The sequence below is a fragment of the Furipterus horrens genome, unplaced genomic scaffold (assembly GCF_987537825.1).
Source record: "Furipterus horrens unplaced genomic scaffold, mFurHor1.1.pri manual_scaffold_17, whole genome shotgun sequence".
Lineage (NCBI taxonomy): Eukaryota > Metazoa > Chordata > Mammalia > Chiroptera > Furipteridae > Furipterus > Furipterus horrens.
The window spans coordinates 75,126,774-75,146,241 of record NW_028327187.1 but is presented as its reverse complement, the minus strand read 5'-3'; the positions used below and the strand labels follow the sequence as shown (position 1 = coordinate 75,146,241).

The 19,468-nt window shown below is 46.4% G+C and overlaps 1 protein-coding gene across 3 annotated transcripts; it reads right to left on the bottom strand.

Moving 5' to 3' along the window:
• Positions 1-10,519: 10,519 nt before the first annotated feature.
• On the bottom strand, positions 10,520-18,929 carry TAFAZZIN (tafazzin, phospholipid-lysophospholipid transacylase). Of its 3 annotated transcripts, XM_090265137.1 has the most exons (11): positions 18,450-18,929; positions 18,240-18,368; positions 17,818-17,961; positions 17,196-17,241; positions 16,864-16,949; positions 12,465-12,545; positions 12,329-12,370; positions 12,078-12,140; positions 11,845-11,897; positions 11,332-11,409; positions 10,520-11,220 (listed from the first exon to the last, which is right to left on the bottom strand). In XM_090265137.1, exons 1-11 carry the CDS (start codon positions 18,556-18,558, stop codon positions 11,119-11,121), a joined length of 933 nt encoding a protein of 310 aa, XP_090121263.1. In that variant the 5' UTR covers positions 18,559-18,929; the 3' UTR covers positions 10,520-11,118. The 3 variants fall into 3 exon arrangements, with proteins under 3 accessions (XP_090121263.1, XP_090121262.1, XP_090121261.1); XM_090265136.1 differs by lacking the exon at positions 17,818-17,961; XM_090265135.1 differs by lacking the exon at positions 17,818-17,961 and having other exon boundaries at positions 18,240-18,929.
• Positions 18,930-19,468: the final 539 nt, after the last annotated feature.

Below are 19,468 nucleotides of genomic sequence, written 5' to 3'. Positions count from 1 at the left end.
TGTTTTCAATTGGAGCAGCCCAGGGGTTCTGTAACAGTACAAGTGGCAGTGGTAGTGGCTTGGCTGCCAATAGACACCACCTCTAGGGCTGTAACTGGATGGCCCTCAACCTCCTCACTGCTTCAGCAAGGGGGACACGCCTATATCTTAAGAAAGAGTGTTGTTACACATGGACGGAACTAATGTCCATTCTAGACATCCTCTTCAGTGGGGGAAGGAAGAGGAATAATCAGACAGGCTGCTATAGGAATATGGAAAAGCAAGCATCCTCCTGGTCTGGGAATTGTCCCGGTGAAACAAAAGTTTCCCAATATAGATCCTAAATGGGATAATAGGAGGCCGGAGGATAGGGCCCAGAGGAGAGACCTTAGGAATCCTGTCAAGGGAATCAAGAAATCCATTCCCCTGAACACAGAATGTCTCCAAGGCATTCAAAATACAACAAGAAAGAGATGAGGCTCCATCTGTGTTGCTACAGAGGTTCAGGGACCAGATGAGAAAGTATTCTGGTCTAGATCCAGAGGACATGAGACTCTCTACTATTTCTCTTCTAAACTTCTTAGGTCAGAAGGGATTGCGTGTGTCTAAGGAGAAACTGCAATTTGTAGAACAAGAAGTAAAATATTTAGGCCATCTAATAAGTGCAGGAAAGAGAAAAATCACCCCTAAGAGGATAGACGCTAATACTGTTACAGAAACGGGAGTACAAAAATCCCCAGAGTTTGGGGCCGGGGGATGGGGAGAAGGAAGCAGCTTTCAGAATGCCTCCACACGCCTGAGGCTGGTGGCTAGTGTCTTTCTTATGCAAAATGGCTTTAATGCATCCAAAGCCTCAGGTAGATGGGAGGAGTCTTGAACCAGGGGAAGACAGTATGGGAAAAGTACACAGAGCCTACGTAAGGTTCTGTGAATGGTCAGAACTGTTTGCAACACCCACTGCGTCAGAGAACGCAGTCAGGGATATATAAGCAGCTGCGGACATTTTATCTCCCTCTCCCCCTCCCCTCTCCCCTCTCTCCCTCCCCCCCTCTCTTTCCCCCGCTCCATGCGGTGAAGGGCCCTTCTCCATGCGGAATAAAGAAGCTAAGTTCTCCATGTGGCCTCCAGGCTGCTTTAAGAGGCTCTCGCCATGCGGTTTTGAGAAGGAGAGGAGATCCATGCGGTTTGCAGGAAGAAGGCAGTTTGCAAGGAGGCTGCGAATCCAGGAGGTTCTGGGTTAGAAGCTGGTGGACCCCATAACACAGACGAGGTCTCCCCAATCAGAATTGAGTGATTGGCAGCTGCTGGTAAAGCTGAACTGTGTATGAACTGTGTTTGGAAAGTAGGGAAATGGTTTCTCTAACTTTTCTAAAACTAGCCTGGTTTGGTAGGGGGAGGCAAGGATATGTGTTTATGGGTGTTTTAAAGAACATAAAACTTAACAGAAATCCACAAATAACTAAATCTATATAACTGTTAGATAAACAATTCTTTTTCTTTTCACTAAACTCTGGTATTAAGAGTTATAATTTTGGTGGCGGGCAATCGGGCCCCTAACTAAAGAGCCTGTGGGTTTCTTTTAAATTGGAGCAGCCCAGGGGTTCTGTAACAATGCCTTCCCCGCACATTCCCTGCTCCCCTCACACACTGGCCTGACCCACACACTGACCAAAAAAGATAGAAAAGTACACAAAACAAAGAAGTGCAGTGCAATGACTTCTCAGAGCAAACACATTCTCAGGTCAAGAACTGGAACATCTGCACCCCAAACCCGCTTCCCATCACTTACCGCTCCTTTCCACCAAAGTGACCATGAACCTGATTTTTGTGATAATCACTTGTGTCCATGATTTTGGTGGTAGTCAGTCTGGGCTTCTATAACAGAATACCACAGACTGAATAGGTCATAAACAGCAGAAATTTATGGCTTACAGTCCTGGAGGCTGAAATTTGGAAGCAGGGTACCATCAGGGTGGGAGGAGAGCCCTCTTCCAGGTTGCAGACCTCTTGTTGTATCCTTACTTGGCAGAAGGAGTGAGGCAATCTCTCTGGAGTCTCTTCTATAGGGTACTAATGCCATCACAAGAGCTCCACCCTCATTATGTCACTAAGCACCTCCCACATGCCTCACCTTCTACTACCATTAGGGCATTTGGTTTCAACATTTGAATTTGGTGGAGGGACACAAACATACAGACCATAGTACAAGTTAAGCACGAATAACTAAATATGGTTTTCTTTGGTCTGTTCTGGGAGCTTATATAAATGGAATTCTTCAGTATTATATTTTGTGTCTAGATTCTCTGCTCAAGATTGACAGGTTAATGTGAGTCATTGCATAATAGCAGCATTGCTGCATAGCATCCCACTGATAAATATCACAGGGGAACAATTTTTAACATAATTCCTGTTGAGGTCAATTTTTTAGCTCTTTTTGACTTAAATAGGCATGCTGATTTCAAAACTGCAGTTAGTTTTCGCCTATCACATCAAGTTTTTTCTGTACAGCTTATCTTAATGCAACCACTCTAGGCTGGCTCGAGCCTGGATCAAGGGAAGAACTAGTGCTCTCCTATTGGCGGAGAGCAAACCTCCCTCGAGTGGGGAGGGGTGGGGGACAACCTTGGAGACCAGCGACAGGTTCATACTTGTCTAAGCTATTCAGTTACACATGAGACAGTGTGGTGAGAGATTGTGTGCCGCTCTATATAGTGAATTGTATTCCAGAGTGTAGTCCAAGTTCTTGTCTGTATACAAAAAGTTAGCAGAATTTATTTTTCTATTTACATACTTCCTTATTTCCTTTCCTTCAGATCATGTCTGCCTCTGCTATTTCTTGTCGTAAGTGCCTAAACAACCCTGATTCGTTTTGTTATATTTGTGGCAGTTTTACTATTCCCAAAGGACAAACATCAGTGCATTTGTCAGGCAAGCTTATTTTGCATATTTTAAAGTAAAAATTGGTGATCAACATAAGTCTTGGACCCCTCACAAGGTGTGCAGACAGCGTGTCGAGAGTTTATGGATGTGGACAAAGGGAACACGTGATCAATTGCCAATTGGTATACCTATGTTTTGGCGAGAGCCCAGAGATCATTCAAGTGACTGTTACTTTTGTATAGTGAATATGTCAGGATATAACAAGAAAAATAAATATAAAATAGAGTATCCTAGTATACCATCAACTATACACCCAGTGCCTCATTCAGCTGAAATCCCAGTACCAGTTTTCATTGAACTACCCTCTTTCGAAAAACAGGAATATGGTGAAGAACTAAGTGACAGCAATGATGAAGATTTTGAAATTGAAGATGACTCAATCTGTAAGGGATTTGATCAGCATGAGTTGAACGATTTGGCATGAGATTTGGGACTATCCAAAAAGGTTTCAGAACTCCTAGCATCAAGACTGCACGAGAAAAACTTGCTTGAAAAAGGAATGAAGGTATCCCACTTTTGATCAAGAGAAAGTGCATTTCTGCCGTACTTTTGAAGTGACGGTGGCTTTGTGTATTGCCATAACATACATGGTTTTTGGAGGAATTGGGAATTCCAATCTAGAACACAACTGAATGGCGACTGTTCATCGATAGCTCACAGTGAAGCTTGAAGTATGTCCTCCTCCACAATGACAATTTATTTGGTGCAGTCCCAATTGGCCATTCAGTTTGTTTTCATGAAGAATATGGAGACATAAAGGGAGTCATTGATCTGTTGCAATATCACAAGCACAATTGAATCATCTGTGTTGACCTTAAAATGGTCTGCTTCCTTCTTGGTCAGCAACACGGATACACCAAGTATCCCTGTTTTCTGTGTATGTGGGACAGCAGGCCTTGTGAGAAGCATTGGGTGGAGTCGAATTGGCCTCCAAGATCTTACCTCAAACCAGGTGATCCAAACATTCTACATGAGCCACTTGTTGACAGAAAGAACATTATATTCCCACTTCTGCACATAAAACTGGGTCTCGTGAAGCAATTTGTTAAAGTTTTTCCAACTGAAGGAGACTATTTCAAGTATCTTCATTTTGGCATTTCCTAGCCTGTCATTTGAAAAGATAAAATACCTTAATATGTGTGTTTGGTAGCAAAACTTTACTACTTGTACACAATGTGACTTACAGTAATAGTATATAGCCTTTATATGAATAAAATAACTAAATAAACAGTATATTCAGGTAATTTTTTTCTTTATTTCCCTTTGTACATTTTGTATGATTTTTGGGACAAAAGGAGGGTATCCTGTACCTTAAAAAGTTGACGTGATAGAGAAAAGCGGGTCATTTTTGGATTCAGTTACCAAAAGTTAGTTAAAAACAAGTGTCAGATCTAACTCAACAAAAATTGTGTTCCCCAGTGTATTCTTACAGTCATTGAGCTCTTCCACTGTTGAGAGACATTTAAGTGGTTTCCTACTTTGACTAGTATGGCTAATGGTGCTGTGAACAATTATGTGTCTATCTTGAGGTGCACCTATATGTGCATTTCAGTGGTTGTATATTTGGTGGGGAATTGCTAGATAATAGGGTATATATACTAGGTTAAGAGTGTCCCCTCAAAAACTCATGTCTACCTGGGCCCATCAGAATGTGACTTTATTTAGAAATGGGGCGTTTGCAAATATAATTAGTTAAGATCAGGTCATACTGGATTAGTTAGAGCGAGCCCTAATCCAATGACTGGTGAATTTATAAGAAGATAAAAAAGACAGACACAGAAAGAGGAAAGCCATATGAAGATGCAGACAGAAATTCGAGTGATGTGCCTACAAGGCAAGGAACACTGAGGACTGCTGACAACCACCATAAGCTAGGAGAGAGGCATGGAACAGAGTCTCCCTCAGAGCCCTCAGAAGGAACCAACCCTGCCCACACCTTGATCTTGGACTTCTGGCTTCCAGAACTGGAAAAGAATAAACCTCTGTTATTTTAAACACCCCCCCCCCAATTTATGGTGCTTTGTTACTGTAGCTACAGGAAACTCATACAATGTGTATATATATATATCTGCCGTTTATGTTTCCGTCTTCTATAAAATGCCTGCTTGCATCAATCTTCCTGTTTTTCTATTGGATTGTTTTTCTTATTGAGTTAATGAGTGCTTCATATACTCTGGGTAAGAGCTCTGCACTGGTTATATGTATTATAAATCTACTCTGTGACTTTCCTTCTTTTCACTTTCTTAATGATGTTTTCTTTTTTGTTTGTAAAGATTTTTAAATTAAACATTATTTATTTATTTTTAGAGAGAGGGGAAAGGAGGGAGAAAGAGAGGGAGAAAAACATTGATTTGTGAGCAATACATCAATTGGTTGCTTTTCGCATGCCTCCAACCAGGGACCTGGCTTGCAACCCAGGCAAGTGCCCTGACTGGAATTCGAACTGGCAGCCTTTTGGTTTGGAGGCTGGCACTCAATCCACTGAGCCACACTAGCCGTGAGTACAGATTTTATTTACTTATTTTTAGAGAGAGTGGAAGAGAGGAAGAAAGGGAGAGAAACATAAATGCAAGAGAGAAACATCAATTGGCTGCCTCCCGTACGTGCCCCGATCTGGAACTGAACCTGCAACACAGGCATGTGCCCTGGTCAATGGGCCAGGGCAATGATGTTTTCTGATGAACAGAACTTGTTAATTTTAATGTAGTCAAATTTAGCATTTTCCCCCTTGTGGTTAACATCTTTTATGTCCTGTTTAGGAAACTTCTTCCTGTCCTGAAGATTATGGAAATATTTCTCTACATTATCTTCTAAATGTTGTCTTGTTTTTCAGACTTTTATGATGATATAAGGTAGCAGTCAAGTTTCTTTTTTCCATAGAGATCTGCAATTGTCTCAGTACCATTTATTGAGATGAACATCTTTTACCCACTGTCCTGAAATACTGCTTTTGTTGTATAACAAGTGTCCATATAGCTGTGGGTCACTTTTTGCGCTCTCTATTCCATTCCACTGCTCAATTTGTCCATCTAATACCATACCATCTTAATTATTATAGCTTCATAATAAACATTAATACCTGGTAAGGGAAATCCTCCCACCTTGTTCTTTTTCAAGAGGCTATTCATGTGGTGATTGAGGGGGTGATATAAGGCAGATAAACAATAATGAACAAAAGACAATAAAAATATTTTTTAAAAAGAAGCTCCTCTTAGGCTATGGTGTTTCTATATAATTTTTAGAATCAGCTTGTTAGATTGATCAGATTATTTTTAAGAGTCAGATTGAATTACTTGAAATTGTGGTAAAATATACACAACATAAAATTTACCATTATAGTCATTTTTTAAAAGATTTTATTTATTTTTAGAGAGGGGAAGGGAGGGAGAAAGAGAGGGAAAGAAACACCAATGACGTGCGAGAGAAACATTGATTGGCTGCCTCATGCACACACCCCGACTGGGGACTGATCCTGCAACCCAGACATGTGCCTCAACCAGGAATTGAACTGGCGACCCCTCGCCTCACAGGATGACACCCAACCACCTGAGCCACACTGCTTAAGGCTATTTTAGTAGTTTTAAATTTTTTAAAATTTATTTATTTTAGAGAGAGGGGAAGGGAGGGAGAGAAAGGGGAAAAAAACATTGATTTGTTGTTCCACTTATGCACTCATTGTTTGATTCTTGTATGTGTCCTGACCCAGGATGGAACCTGCAACCTTGGTGTATGGGTATGATGCTCTGACCAACTGAGCTACCCAACCAGGGCTCCGTTTTGTCCTTTTTTAAGTGTATAGTTCACTGACATTAAGTATATTGACACTGTTGTGCAACTATCACCACCATCCATCTTTAGAACATTGTCATCATCCCAAACTAAAACTCTGTCCCCGGTAAACACTATCTCCCCATTCCCCTCCTTCCCTCAGGCCCTGGCACCCACTCTCCTACTTTCTGTCTCTATGAATTTGACTGCTCTCGGGACCTCATATCAGTGGAATTATTTAATATGTGGCTTTTGCATCTGGCTTACTTCACTCAGCATAATACACTCAAAGTTTATCCACGTTGTAGCACATGTCAGAATTTATTTCCTTTTTATGACTGAATAATATTCCATTTGTAAAAGCACATTTTGTTTATCTGTCTATGGACATGAGTTGTTTCTGCCTTTTAGCTACTGTGAGTAATGCTGCTGTGAACACAGTGTACGAATATCGATTTGAACCTTGATTAGCTTTTGATTAAAAGTACATTCAGTCTATATATCAATTCTGGAGAACTGACACCTTTACTATATCAGGTCTTCCTGTTCAAGACTGTGAGATCTCTCTCAATTCAGTTTTTCTTTCATGTCTTTCAATAAAGTGTTATGATTTTCTTTATATAAGTCTTTCATATCTTTTGTTAGATTGATTACTAGGTTGTCGTCGTCGTCGTCGTCGGCAGCCGTCCGTCTCGAGAGACGATGGTGTAGCTTCTTAAGAGTCCATCTGCACCGCCGAGAATGGCTGTGCAGTCCGACTCGGGAGTGACATGGTAGTATCTGTCTCCTCCCGTGTTGAATCGACATCTTGCGATGACGCTGAAGCTACAGAGCCTGGGCAGGGTGATATGGAGGGTCTGCTGTTGCCCATGCAGCAGACCCCCCCTCTCTTCGCAGCTGAAGGATCCAAGGGAAAGACGGAGTCAATACAGCTTGGCTTCAGGTGCGCCGCAGGAGTTGCCGGTGTTGACTACAACGTCAAACCGCCTTAGGGACTCCGGCTCCGGATTTTCTGTTGGGGTTTACTCCCTTAGCCTTTCCCCTGAAGAGGTATGCCGCAAGGCAGTGGAGGTTTTTTGGAGTCAGAGTTTTCCTTCTCTGATTGATTACTAGGTACCTTGTAGCTTTTGTAAATGCTGTATTGTTTTAAATTATATTTTCTAATTCTTTGTTACTGGTGTGTGTATAGAAATGCAATTGATTTTTGCACATACTGATCTTGTAGCTGGGATATTTTCTAAATCCTTATTTCCAAAAATTTGTTTGTAAATTCATTTGGATATTCTATGTAGACAATCCTATCACTAGCAAGTAATGACAGTTTTTTCTTTACAATCATGCTACCTTTGATTTTCTATTCTTGTTATACTGCTCTGGCACCAGAACAACAGTGAGAGTCAGCATCCTCATTTTGTCCCAGATGTTTTCTTTGTTTTTGTTTGCTTTGTTTTTCTTTTTTTAGTTTTTCTTGTGTTCCAGATTTTAAGGGAATGTTTCCAAAGCTTCAACATCAAAAATAATATTCTAGCCCTGGTTGGTGTGGCTCAGTGGATTGAGCCTGCACCGGCCCACGAACCAAAGGGTCACCGGTTTGATTCCCAGTCAGGGTACATGCCTGGGTTGAGGGCCAGGTCCCCAGCTGGGGATGCGCGAGAAGCAACTACACATTGATGTTTCTCCCCGTCTCTTTCTCCCTCCTTTCCCCTCTCTCTAAAAAGAAATAAAAAATCTTTTAAAAAAGGGAAAAAATATTTTAGGTTTTCTGTAATCTCCATCAGATTAAGAAAGGTTTTTTTGAGATAGACTCTATCAGATTAAGAAAGTTCTTCTCTATTCATTTTACTAAGAACTTTTAAAATTGTGAATATTTTATCAAGTGCTTCTTCTGCATTTATTGAAATAATTATATGAGTTTTCTCCTTTAGTCAGTTAATATGGGGAATGGCATTTATAGATTTCACAATCCCAGCACAGGTCAAATTTTGCTGTGAACCTTAAACTGCTATAAAAAATACAGGCTATACTAAAAAACCAAATTGCACAAGCATCTATACACTACAACATCATTTATGTAAAGTTTAAAAACATGCAAAACAATGTTTATATATTTATGGAGATGAGTATGTAGCAAAAACAGAAGAACATGAAAATATGCAACATTCTATTACAGGGTATGTAACATTTGCACCTATAAATGTAAACAGGCCAACAGTCCATTTTCACCTATATTTATTTACAGGTGTTTATTTTTTTACTCCCAAGTGCTTTTTTAAAAAGATTTTATTTACTTATTTTTGGAGAAACGAGAAGGAAGGGAGGGAGAGAAACATTGATTGGCTGCCTCTCACACACCCCCAACTGGGGACTTGGCCTGCAACCCGGGCATATGCCCTGACTGGGAATCAAACCAGCAATCTTTCGGTTCGCAGGCCAGTGCTCAATCCACTGAACCACACCGGCCAGGGCCCAAGTGCTTTTTTTCTCCTTTCTGGTCATTAAAAAAAATGCAAATATTTTATTTACTTATTTTTAGAGAGAGGGGAAGGGAGAGAGGGAGAAAATCATCAATGTGTGGTTGCCTCTCACGCACCCCCAACTGGGGTCCTGGCTCGCAACCCAGGCATGTGCCCTGACTGGGAATCGAACCGGTGACCCTTTGGTTCACAGGCCAGCAATCCACTGAGCCATACCAGCCAGGGCAAAACTTTTAATTTTGAAATAATTAGTCACAGAGTTGCAGTTCTGATCATGTTTGAATCTTCTCTTCTTGCTGGCACCATCTTTTCTTTCCAGATTTTTTTTTTAATATTTTATTTATTTTTAGAGAGAGGGAAGAGAGGGAGAAAGGGAGAGAAACATCAATGGGTTGCCTCTCACATTCCCCCAACTGGGGACCTGCGTGAAACCCAGGCATGTGCCCTGACCAGGAATCGAACTGGAGACCTTTCGGTTTGCAGGACAACGCCGAACCTGCTGAGCCACATCGGTCAGGGCCAGATTTCTATTATAGTATTTTTTATAGTCCGCTGACACTGTCAATTTCATAAGTCCCCAAGGATTTCAACCTGTTGTTTCTGCTGACTCAAGTATGGGGCTTCATTTCCTTATGTTTGGTGATCATTGTGAGATGTTTTTGGTTCAATTTCACCTTGGATGAACTGGAGCCCTAAACCAAGCTTGCTTTCCTCTAGAAAAGATTTACTTTCTCTTTGTTCCAGGAGTGCCACCACCCTGGGTCCCATGCTCAATCTAGGTGTTTCCCTTCACACTTTTCATGGCAGCACAAGTTGTTCATGGAGGCTCATTGGGCCCTTCAGAGACCTCCTACCTCCTGGGAAGCAGCGCAGTGGAGGTGGAGGGGTTGAACTGCTACTTTTTTTTTTAATTGTATTTTTTTCCATTACCACTTATCTCCCTTATACGCCCCTCTCCCCAACCCCCTGAACTGCTACTTGCTTTTCCCTACTTTCTAGTTCTAGATTTTGAAGCAAGTCCATTAGCCTTGCTCTGCCTCCTTTGCAAAATGAGATTATTTCCTACTTTCACAAGGTTGATATGGAGATTACAGACAATGACTGAAGTCAATGACTGTTCAAGCGCTCTGGATGTGCTCAGGGTTCTAAGGTTCCAGCCTTTCTGTCCAACCGCTCACCTCCCAGCCCCACTCCAACAGAGAGGCAGAGGTAAAACAGCACAACACAGATGCTTTATTATTTATAAAATACGGCAACTCAGTCCCAGGAGTGATGCCAAGGACACAGAAAAAAACGGAGAAGTTGGTGGGCCCCAGCATGGAAGGAGTGGCCAGGTCTCAGGCCCTTGCTGCTGCAGGCTCCGCTCTGGCAAAGGGATGCACTTTTGCCTGCAGCCCGGGGCTGGGCCCTGTCCGAGGCTCCCAGGCCCTTGGGAAGCCCGGGCAGAGGGCAGAAGGAAGCCATGGCTAAAGACCATCCCTGATAAGGTGGTGAACAGCTCCAGGCCAACAGCCTTGTGGGTCTGTCCTCAAGCTCCAGCCTAGTCTTTCACCTCACTTCAACTACTCTCCCTGCAGACGCCAGCCCTGGGAGAGAACACAGGAAGGCAAGAAGGAAGGAGCCCACTGCCTAAACTTCCTCCTCCCTTTGTGGCCAAGAGGGAGGAGCAGTTGTGACTCTTCTTTCAACTGAAGAACCATAGAGGAGCTGGAATGCTCACCAACTAGGAGAGGGTACCCTTTAAGGGTTATGAAGAAATCTGTCTAAGAAACCCCATCTGAGCTCGAAGCATCAGTCCATTTCCTAGCCCCAGCTGTGTGCAGGGGCAAGAACCAAAAGGCAGTACTGGGAGCCTGGCAGCTGGGGACTGGGTCCCAGAGCTGCCTCTTCCCCAGGCCTCAGGTGGCGTCTCATAGTACCATGAGGCAGCCAGGGCAGGGTCTGGGCAGTGCAGTGCCTATCTCCCAGGCTGCAGGTGATTGTGGAGCTGCTCCGCCTGGGTCTTTAGGTGCTGGAATTCCTCCTGAATGAAGTCAGTCAGGGCTTTGCGCATCTCCACCTGAGGGGAAGGACTGGGGATGACCTGCAACCCTCAAGGAGCTTCGCCCAGGGGCCCTGGGAGTGCTGGGAGGGGCCAAGGATAGCCAGGGAGCATCCTGGGGAAACTCACAGTGGACTTATTCTCTGCCCGGAGCCGCTCCAGCACAGGCAGGACACTGAAGGGCTTCCCTATCAGCACGGTGATTTTCTGCAAGGGAAACGGGCCACCAGATGACAGGAACAGGGAACAAGGAGTACCCACAGTCTCAGCCCAACCACCCCAGGAAGCCAGAAGCAGAGTCCTGCTCCTAACTTGGTAGGTACTCCCTCTGGCTACTCTCCCTCTTTAAAATGAAGCTTGATGGTATCCAAGGGCCATCCTGGTTCTAGGGTCCATGCTCTAGATGTTCCATCCTGTCCTAACCCCAGGGACCACCCCTGGCCAGGTCTGATTTCCTTTGCTCTCCCCTTCTACAGGGCTTGGTGCCAGGAAGATCCTCTCAATGTTCCACTTGGTCCTTCAGCCACAGCCTCAAGCTCAGCTCCTCCTGAATCTGGCCTCAGTAACGCTGAGTGGGAGACAAAGGGTAGATGGCAGGCAGGGAGACAGACAGACAGATGAAGATCAGCACCCTCTACCTACCTGTCCAAAGCGGGGGAAGTACGGCGGGTTGTTAGGAAGGACGTCATTCATTCCTGCAGCACAGTTAAAAGAAGGTTGGGGAACAGGCATGGGGTGGAGCAGGACAGCCCCGGTCCCCTACCCCGGGCACCCTCTCCTTGACACCCAGTGGAAACCACCCCAAATACCACTAGGGAAGCCCCTCTCCCTGCCTCTATCCCCAGACTGCAGGCTTGCCCTGAAAGGTGGCTTACCGACATGCCACAGCGGCAGGATAATGGGGTTGAGACGACATTCAGCAACCAGGCGCCCAATTCCTGCCCCGAGGAGAGGCAGAAACGTTGGTGCAAGCAGAGCTTCAGTGCTAGCCTGCAGCGGGGGCCACCTGCCCTCTCCTAGTTAAAACCAGCTCCCCTGGGCCAGCCCTTGTCTTGGCAATTGTCCCCTTGCTGCTGCTATCATATACCATGGTCCAAACAAGCCAGAGAGGGCCAGCAGCCCTTACCCCACTTGAAGCGCAGGAACTCGGAGCTCATGTTCACTTTTCCTAGATAGGAGGAGACAAGGGGCGAGGCTTTGGAGGGAACAGGAAGTCTTGCCCATATTCCTGGGGACATTGTGACCCTACCAGCCCCACTGACCTTCTGGGAAGATATGCACCCAGTCCCCATGGTTGAGCTTCTCCAAAATAAAGTCCATTCCCTTCTGGTAAACACCATCTCCTGCCAAGAAAAGGCATCTCCCCATCAGCCCCCATTTTCTTGGGGTCCCCTCCCTCAGAATAAAATATCAGCTCAGGAACTGCCTCTTGCCCTTCCCCATTGCACCATCCACACAACCTCCAATGACTGTCTCTCCCGAGCCTGCTCAGCCCCAGCTGCACCACTTCGTGGCCCTTGACATCCCTTGTTCAACAATATCCTCTAAACCTCTAAGTGCCTCTCACGTGTAAGGCAGCAGCATTGTCTCAGACTGACTGAAATTCAGAACTTAACAATTCCTCCACTGACTACCAATCTCACCTTTAAAAAAATCTTTTAAAAAATTTATTGATTTTAGGAGGAGGGGAGGGAGGGAGGGAGGGAGAGGGGAGAGAGAGAAAGAGAGAAGGAGAGAGACTTGTTGTTTCACTTATTTATGAATTCATTGGTTACTTCCTTTATGTGCCCTGACAGGGGATCAAACCTGCAATCTTGGCATATCAGGACGATGTTCTAACCAACTGAGCTTCCCAGCCAGGGCCCAACCTCACCTTTTGCCTATTGTTTCCACCATAGCCTCACCCACTGAGCCATTCAGCCACAGGCACACCTGCAGTACAACCCCTGGCAAACCCCCATGCACCGCCCCCTCTACCCTCCCTCCTTCCTCAGCCAGGCTCTTGGAGACTTCTTTCTCCTTGGGATGAGCCACCCTGGGGCGAGCCTACATCTACTGCCCCTGGTCCAGAGGGTGTTGCAGGAGCAGACCAAATCTATTCATGACTTCCAGCCTCACTTGGGCTGTAGATTCTGGACAGCAACTTTCTCAGGGGCTCGGCCAGGTCGGTTCCTGCAGCCACTCCTCACAGGCCTTCCAGCCCTGCCTGCACCCTCAGCCTCCTCCATCTGTCCCTCCTGCTGGCCCCTTCCTCACAGGGCTCCGCCTGAAAACTAGTCTCTTCATTTGATGGAACATATGGTGTTGCAAGTTGGGAAAAACCCAAATTTGCTGGACTGAAAAAATTGGAGTTGAGCTGCCCCCAATGCTAGCAACAGACGCCTTGGAGATGCCCTGAGACTGTGACACTGAACCCAGGCAGCCCAGAGATCAGCAAGAACACAGACATAGATGTCTAATGCTGCATGCTGGCTTTCATCTTGGAGCCATGCGGAGACAGTTCATGACCACATACAGTAAGAATCACATCAACCTTGTCCATACAGTGGATAGAGACAGAGAAGGGGGTGGTTGAAGGAGTGGGGTAGAGTAAGAGTAAACATCTTAGCAAGTAGGGAGTAGATGAGAGCCACAGCACAGAGGGAAACACCCACACTGGGACTGTCTCGGGCCAATGCACTAAGAAATGGACTTTTAATCTGTTCTCTGCAAGGCTGGCTCTTTGGAAGGTGGTACTTAAGGCTTCAGGAGTTTCAGTCTAACCCAAATGGGGGCCTGGCCCAGCAGCTTCCAGGGGAGCATGGTGAGAATGGTGGTTTCCCTCCTCAGGACTGCGTTGCCTGGTAGAGGTGGGCTTCAGAGGTATCGGCTCCTTCTCTACTAAAACCCCACTGGTGCAACCGAGCCATCCAGCTTGTTGAAGTTTTAAAACAATGCTACGCTTTTGGAACAACACTTCGTGTTTAGCCTTCACAAATGCTCTTTCTACTCACTTGTCGAGCCTGTGCAAGATCACTCCAATACGTCTTGTCATATCACAAGGCCTATGCTTGGGGTGGGGGGAGGGAATTTTTCTGGAACACAGATGCAAAGTATGCCAGATTCTTCCTTTGCTTCGACACGTTAGATCTTTGCTATCCATCCAAGTCATTTGATAAAAGGCTTGTCCCTGCTCACTTTCTCTCACTGAAGGTATTTAGGATTAAGATTTTGCTTTCTGTTTTTAATTGTGCAATAAACCTTAGATGCAAGTCAAAAAGGAGAAGGAGATAAGAAGTGGATATGGGATGCCTCTGTGTGAGGTTGCAGAAGGGAGGAACTGAGACTAAGGGACGGGGGTATATGAGCAGAGTCCCCATCTCTCAGAACAGGGCATAACAAACAATTCCATGGTCACCAGCCATGACATTGTAGCCTCTGTTTGTGTTTTAGAGAAATGAAGCAGCCTCCAAAAGCAACAAAGAAAGAAAGCATGCTAGGTCACTGTCTCTGGGGAATAGTCTGAGGATTTGGAGGCTTGAGTGCTCTGGCTTTTCATTTATTTGACTAGAATTTTTTTTAAAGCTCCCCCTTGATACCTCTAACACTCTGGCTACTTCTTCCTCTTTTCTGCACAACCAACCTCTCAGAGGAATGGCCATCCCTGCTGTGTCCCTTCCCCTCCCCCTCTCCAGCCCCCAGAAGGTCCTGGAGATTTGCTTCCTTCCTCTCTGGCCATTGCTTCTAGCTTCCTTGGTGACTTGTCTGTCCTTCTGTGCTCTAAGGTGCCATCTTGGGCCCTGGCTCTAACCCTCTGCAACCTCACCTCTATGTTTGTGACTTCATTTGTGATTGAGTTCCCAGTATCTTTTTTTCCCCAACCATTCTTTTGAGTTCCAGAACTGCATATCCTACTGCCTCAGGAGGGATGACAGGCTCCTCAGATGAAGCACATGCAAACGGGACTCACCTTCCCTTCTAACCCACTCATCCCATCCTCCAAGTGGCTCAGTATTACCAGACATCACCTAGTGTCATCTTTGAGTTCTCTTTTCTTTGCCCACCCCCACCCAATATATCAACAAGTTCTGTCAACTCTGCCTCCAGAGCATATCCCAAAGCAGTCCCCTTCTCAGACTCTCCACAGTGACTCCCAGAGGCCCAGCTATAATCCTCTGCTGCCAGAACTTCTATGACAGCCCCTACCCAGGCTCCCGCCCACCAGTCACTCTGCTACCAGGGTGCTCTCTCTGAACCAGAGGTGGGAGCACATCACTACCCTGATGAGAGAAGATTCCAAAATTCTTAACATGGTTATTCCAGCACCTTTCGCTTGCAACCTGCATTTTCTACCTTTACTGATTACCTCTCCAATGCCTGGCAAATGCTTCCTGTGTCTAGAATGCTTTTTCTCTTATACTCTGCCTGGAAAAATTCAACTTCTCCGAGGAAAGGACAACCTGAATTTGAATCCTGGCTTTGCTACCTCTCTCCCAGTGACCTTGGGCCAGCGGCTTAATCCCTCCGTCCCTTGAGGTGCAGAATGGGAACCAAAAGTGGCCCTCTACCTCCTAAGGCTCTCAAGAGATACTAAATAGCCCTGGCTGGCATGGCTCAGTGGATTGAGCGCAGGCCTGCAAACCCCAAAGGGTTACCCGTTTGATTCCCAGTCAGGGCACATACATGGGGTGCAGGCCAGGTCCCGACCTGGGGGTGCACGAGCGGCAACCACACATGGGTGTTTCTCTCCCTCTCTTTCTCTCTCCCTTCACCTTTCTCTAAAAATAAATAAATAAAATCTTTTTTAAAAAATTAGATAGTTTGTGGGCTTTAAGCCTCTCCTCCACTGCATGAATGAGGTTTGGCACCTAAGCCAGGACCCTGGGCCCTAAAGGCTTCAGAAGTGACCAGCAAATGGAAGGACTACTGCTCTAGGAGATATTGATATGGAAAATTATTCATCCACTCTGCAACCTCATGATTCCTATGAACTTGAGGATGGCAGCTAGAGGAGTGGGATTCAGACAAGTATTTTTACAAATGGTTCACAACTAGCACAATAGGCCTTTGATAAGGAAATACCAAGAAGTCAGCAGTCTACAACCGAAGAGGGCCGTCACTGTAAATGACCATGCTGGCATCCTGATCTTGGACTTCCAGCCTTCAGAACTGTGAGAAATAAATTTCTGTTGTTTAAAACTCCCCTCAAAAAATAAAAAAAGAGGTTCTGAGCAGTCATTCCATGTTATACATCTCACTCGATAAGCATGTTTGTTCTCCCAAGCCCTGCAGCCTGTGGCACATACCACCTCCATCATAGACATATGACATCACACTGCCACCAGTGAGCTCTTAGCAATGTCCTTAAGAGAAAGGGATGCAGATAATACCTCTTTGACTTCTAATGCCAGAGCTCCAGAGTTTTACAATACCCAGGCAGTCACAGAGAACAGAGCACTATCCAAGAAGCCAGCACTCCTCCAGCAATGGAGCTATGCCTCACAACTGGTGGGGCAGCACTCCCAGGCTCCCCTTGCTCCCAGGCTACCTGTCCCACCTGGGTCCCTCCATTCCCAGTTCTGCCAAGTGGAGGCATGGCCCACCAGGGGAGGCCAGAGAAGCCTGCAGAAACTCCTTCCTGCATCCACTGGCCCAAAAGCCCCTCCCGGAGAAGCAGCTCACCTCGGCATACTGGCACGCACTTGCCCAAGCTGAAAAAGTGAGAGTGCAGCTCCTTGGTGAAACAGATATCTGCAGCTGCGGGGGTCCTGGAGTGGGAACAGACGCAGTCATCCCTGCCTCCCCTGCACCCTACTTCCCAACTGTCCCTCCAGCATGATGCCTGACATCACCAGCAATGTGTGATGGAGGCACAAGAGGACCTGTGGGGCCCCACCCCCTGCCCTGCCTGAACTGCTGGATGCCACCTCCTGGGCAGAGCAGTAGGAGGGCAAATCTGGGCAGAGACAGGTGAAGCCTGCCAGGCCCTTTGGGAGGGGCCCATTCCTCCTCACCAACGCATCAACTTCAGGTTCCAGATGTGGCGAAGTTTCAGGATCCCTAGAGAAGGAGAAGAAAGGCATCATGCCCCAACTTACTTTGTTTCCAGGGAGCACCTTTTTCTGTCACCGCATTTCAGGGAATGAAGAACAAGGGCAGCAAGCACTACCAGTTCTCTATGGCCCAAAGGGGTATCTTCCAGATCCTGGGGCTAGACATCCAAGTTCCCACTGGCTCCTCACTCTCTTCTACTCCCCATATCTCATTAGTAATCATGTCTCATCTGCCTACCTCCCAACATATTTTGATGCTGTTGTTTTATACTTCTATCTCCTGTTTCACTGTCACCACTCTGGTTCAGGCCACTGGAATACTCTAAAGCCTCCTTCCTGGCCTCCTGGGATCTGCCTCTGGCACCCCACAGACCATTCTCCACCAAGCATCCATTTGACATGGTGATTCCCCATGAGCTCTAGGGTAGTCTAACCTCCTGCATTCAGTAGTGAAAGCTCTGGACATCCCTCTACCCAGCCATTCGGATTATTGGAGCAAAGCAACATTCTGTAAAGTCAGTGGAGCAGGAACTTCTAGGTGGGAAGCCAAGCTCACAAATAAAGTTGCTTGAAGGGTACAAACCCAGCCTGGGGGAAACCTGGAACCAAGATACAGGTCTCCCAGCCTCTAGCCCAGAGTTTCCTTGACAGGTCCTCCGGTTTATTCCCAAGACTCCAAGACTCTGTGGGACCTTCAATGATTTAGAGAATGAAGGGTTCCACAGGCCTGCTGCAACAGAGAAAACCGTCAGACCTTGCCCTGTGGCCATTTCCTCACTTCCTCATTCACTTCAAATTTCTGAGGCTCTCTCCAAATCACTTTCCCTGAGAGGATGATGAAGGGGTCACAAATCAAACTTGCACCATTATGGCACGACACCCCAGAAACAGTAGTGCCAGAGCTATGTGAAGAGCCCAGTGAGAAGTGAGTTTGTTCTGCTTTTGTTTGGCCATTTCCGGGCTTCTCTCACTGCCTCCCTGTGCCCAGCACACTGGTTGGTGTACCCCAGAGATGAGGGTCATCCATGCAGGACTGGTGATTGGAGACAGTGATGAGGGGGGTGGATGGGCCGCGGTTCTCGATGAGCTCATACAGCACCTCCTTGTTGTGGACGGTAAGGTGGTTCATGTACTCTGGGGGAAAAGAAAGAGTGTGGGGGTCTTGGCCTCCTTCTCCTCTGGGGCCCAGGGCTTTCCCCAGCCAAGCCCACTCACTCGTCCAGAAGCAGCTGTAGGTGCCCACTAGGCCCATGACGACGCTGCTGGCCAGGGTCCATGTGACCCGCGGCACCGCGGGGAATGGCCATTTCACATGTAGGGGCATCTCTCCCCTACACTCCCCCCGGCGGCCCGGCCGATCCGCTGCCACGGGGCAGCCTGTGAGGCCGCTCTAGGTCTGTATCCTCAACCTCTCCAGAGCCTTGTCCCTAATAGGCCCGCGCCACAGACGCGCACCGCCACTCGGCGCGACAGGGGACTCGACCAAGGTCACCTTGCGGGGCAGGCCAGAGCCTGGCCCGGCCCCGCTCTCTCTCCACAGACGAGCCGCCACCGTGATCAGGAGCCGGGGGTCGCAGTGAAGAACAAGAGCTGACGCTAGCAGCCGCGTGCCCTACGCACCCACCCTCGGAAAAGTGATCCTGCTAAGGCCACACGTTCCTCAGCCGCCTGTCGCAAAACGCGTTCGGGCCGCTTGACGGCAGCGGGGGCAGTCCTAACTCTAACCCCGCCCGGCCCCCGCGCAGTCTCAGTCCGAGGCCGCCGGCCCCTGCGCGTCGGTTTTGTCTCAGTTCGTCCCCAGAAGGATCTCTGTAATGTAGGCTGCACAGCAGGACAGCACTCAAAGTCGGGGCTGGCGAAGCACTTTTAATTTAGTCCCCCCTCCCATTATTTTTATTTAGGTAAAATTGATATAACAGAACCATTTTATAGTATTTTATAGCATTTGAATTATACATTTTATGTATATATGTTATATAATATGTAATTTTACATAATTACAATGTTACAGAATTGAACTATATGTATCTGTGTATATATTATGTTATATGTAGCAATATGTACACAGTATGTATTACAGTATTTTATATAATTTTTTTTTCTCTCTCAAATCAATAAATAATTAATTTTTTTTTTTATTTTGGTTTTTCAATTACAGTTATCCCCTTTTCCCCCAATTTCTCTCCCCCACCCAGCCCACCCCCTCTCCCGCAATCATATCCCTCCCCGTTGTC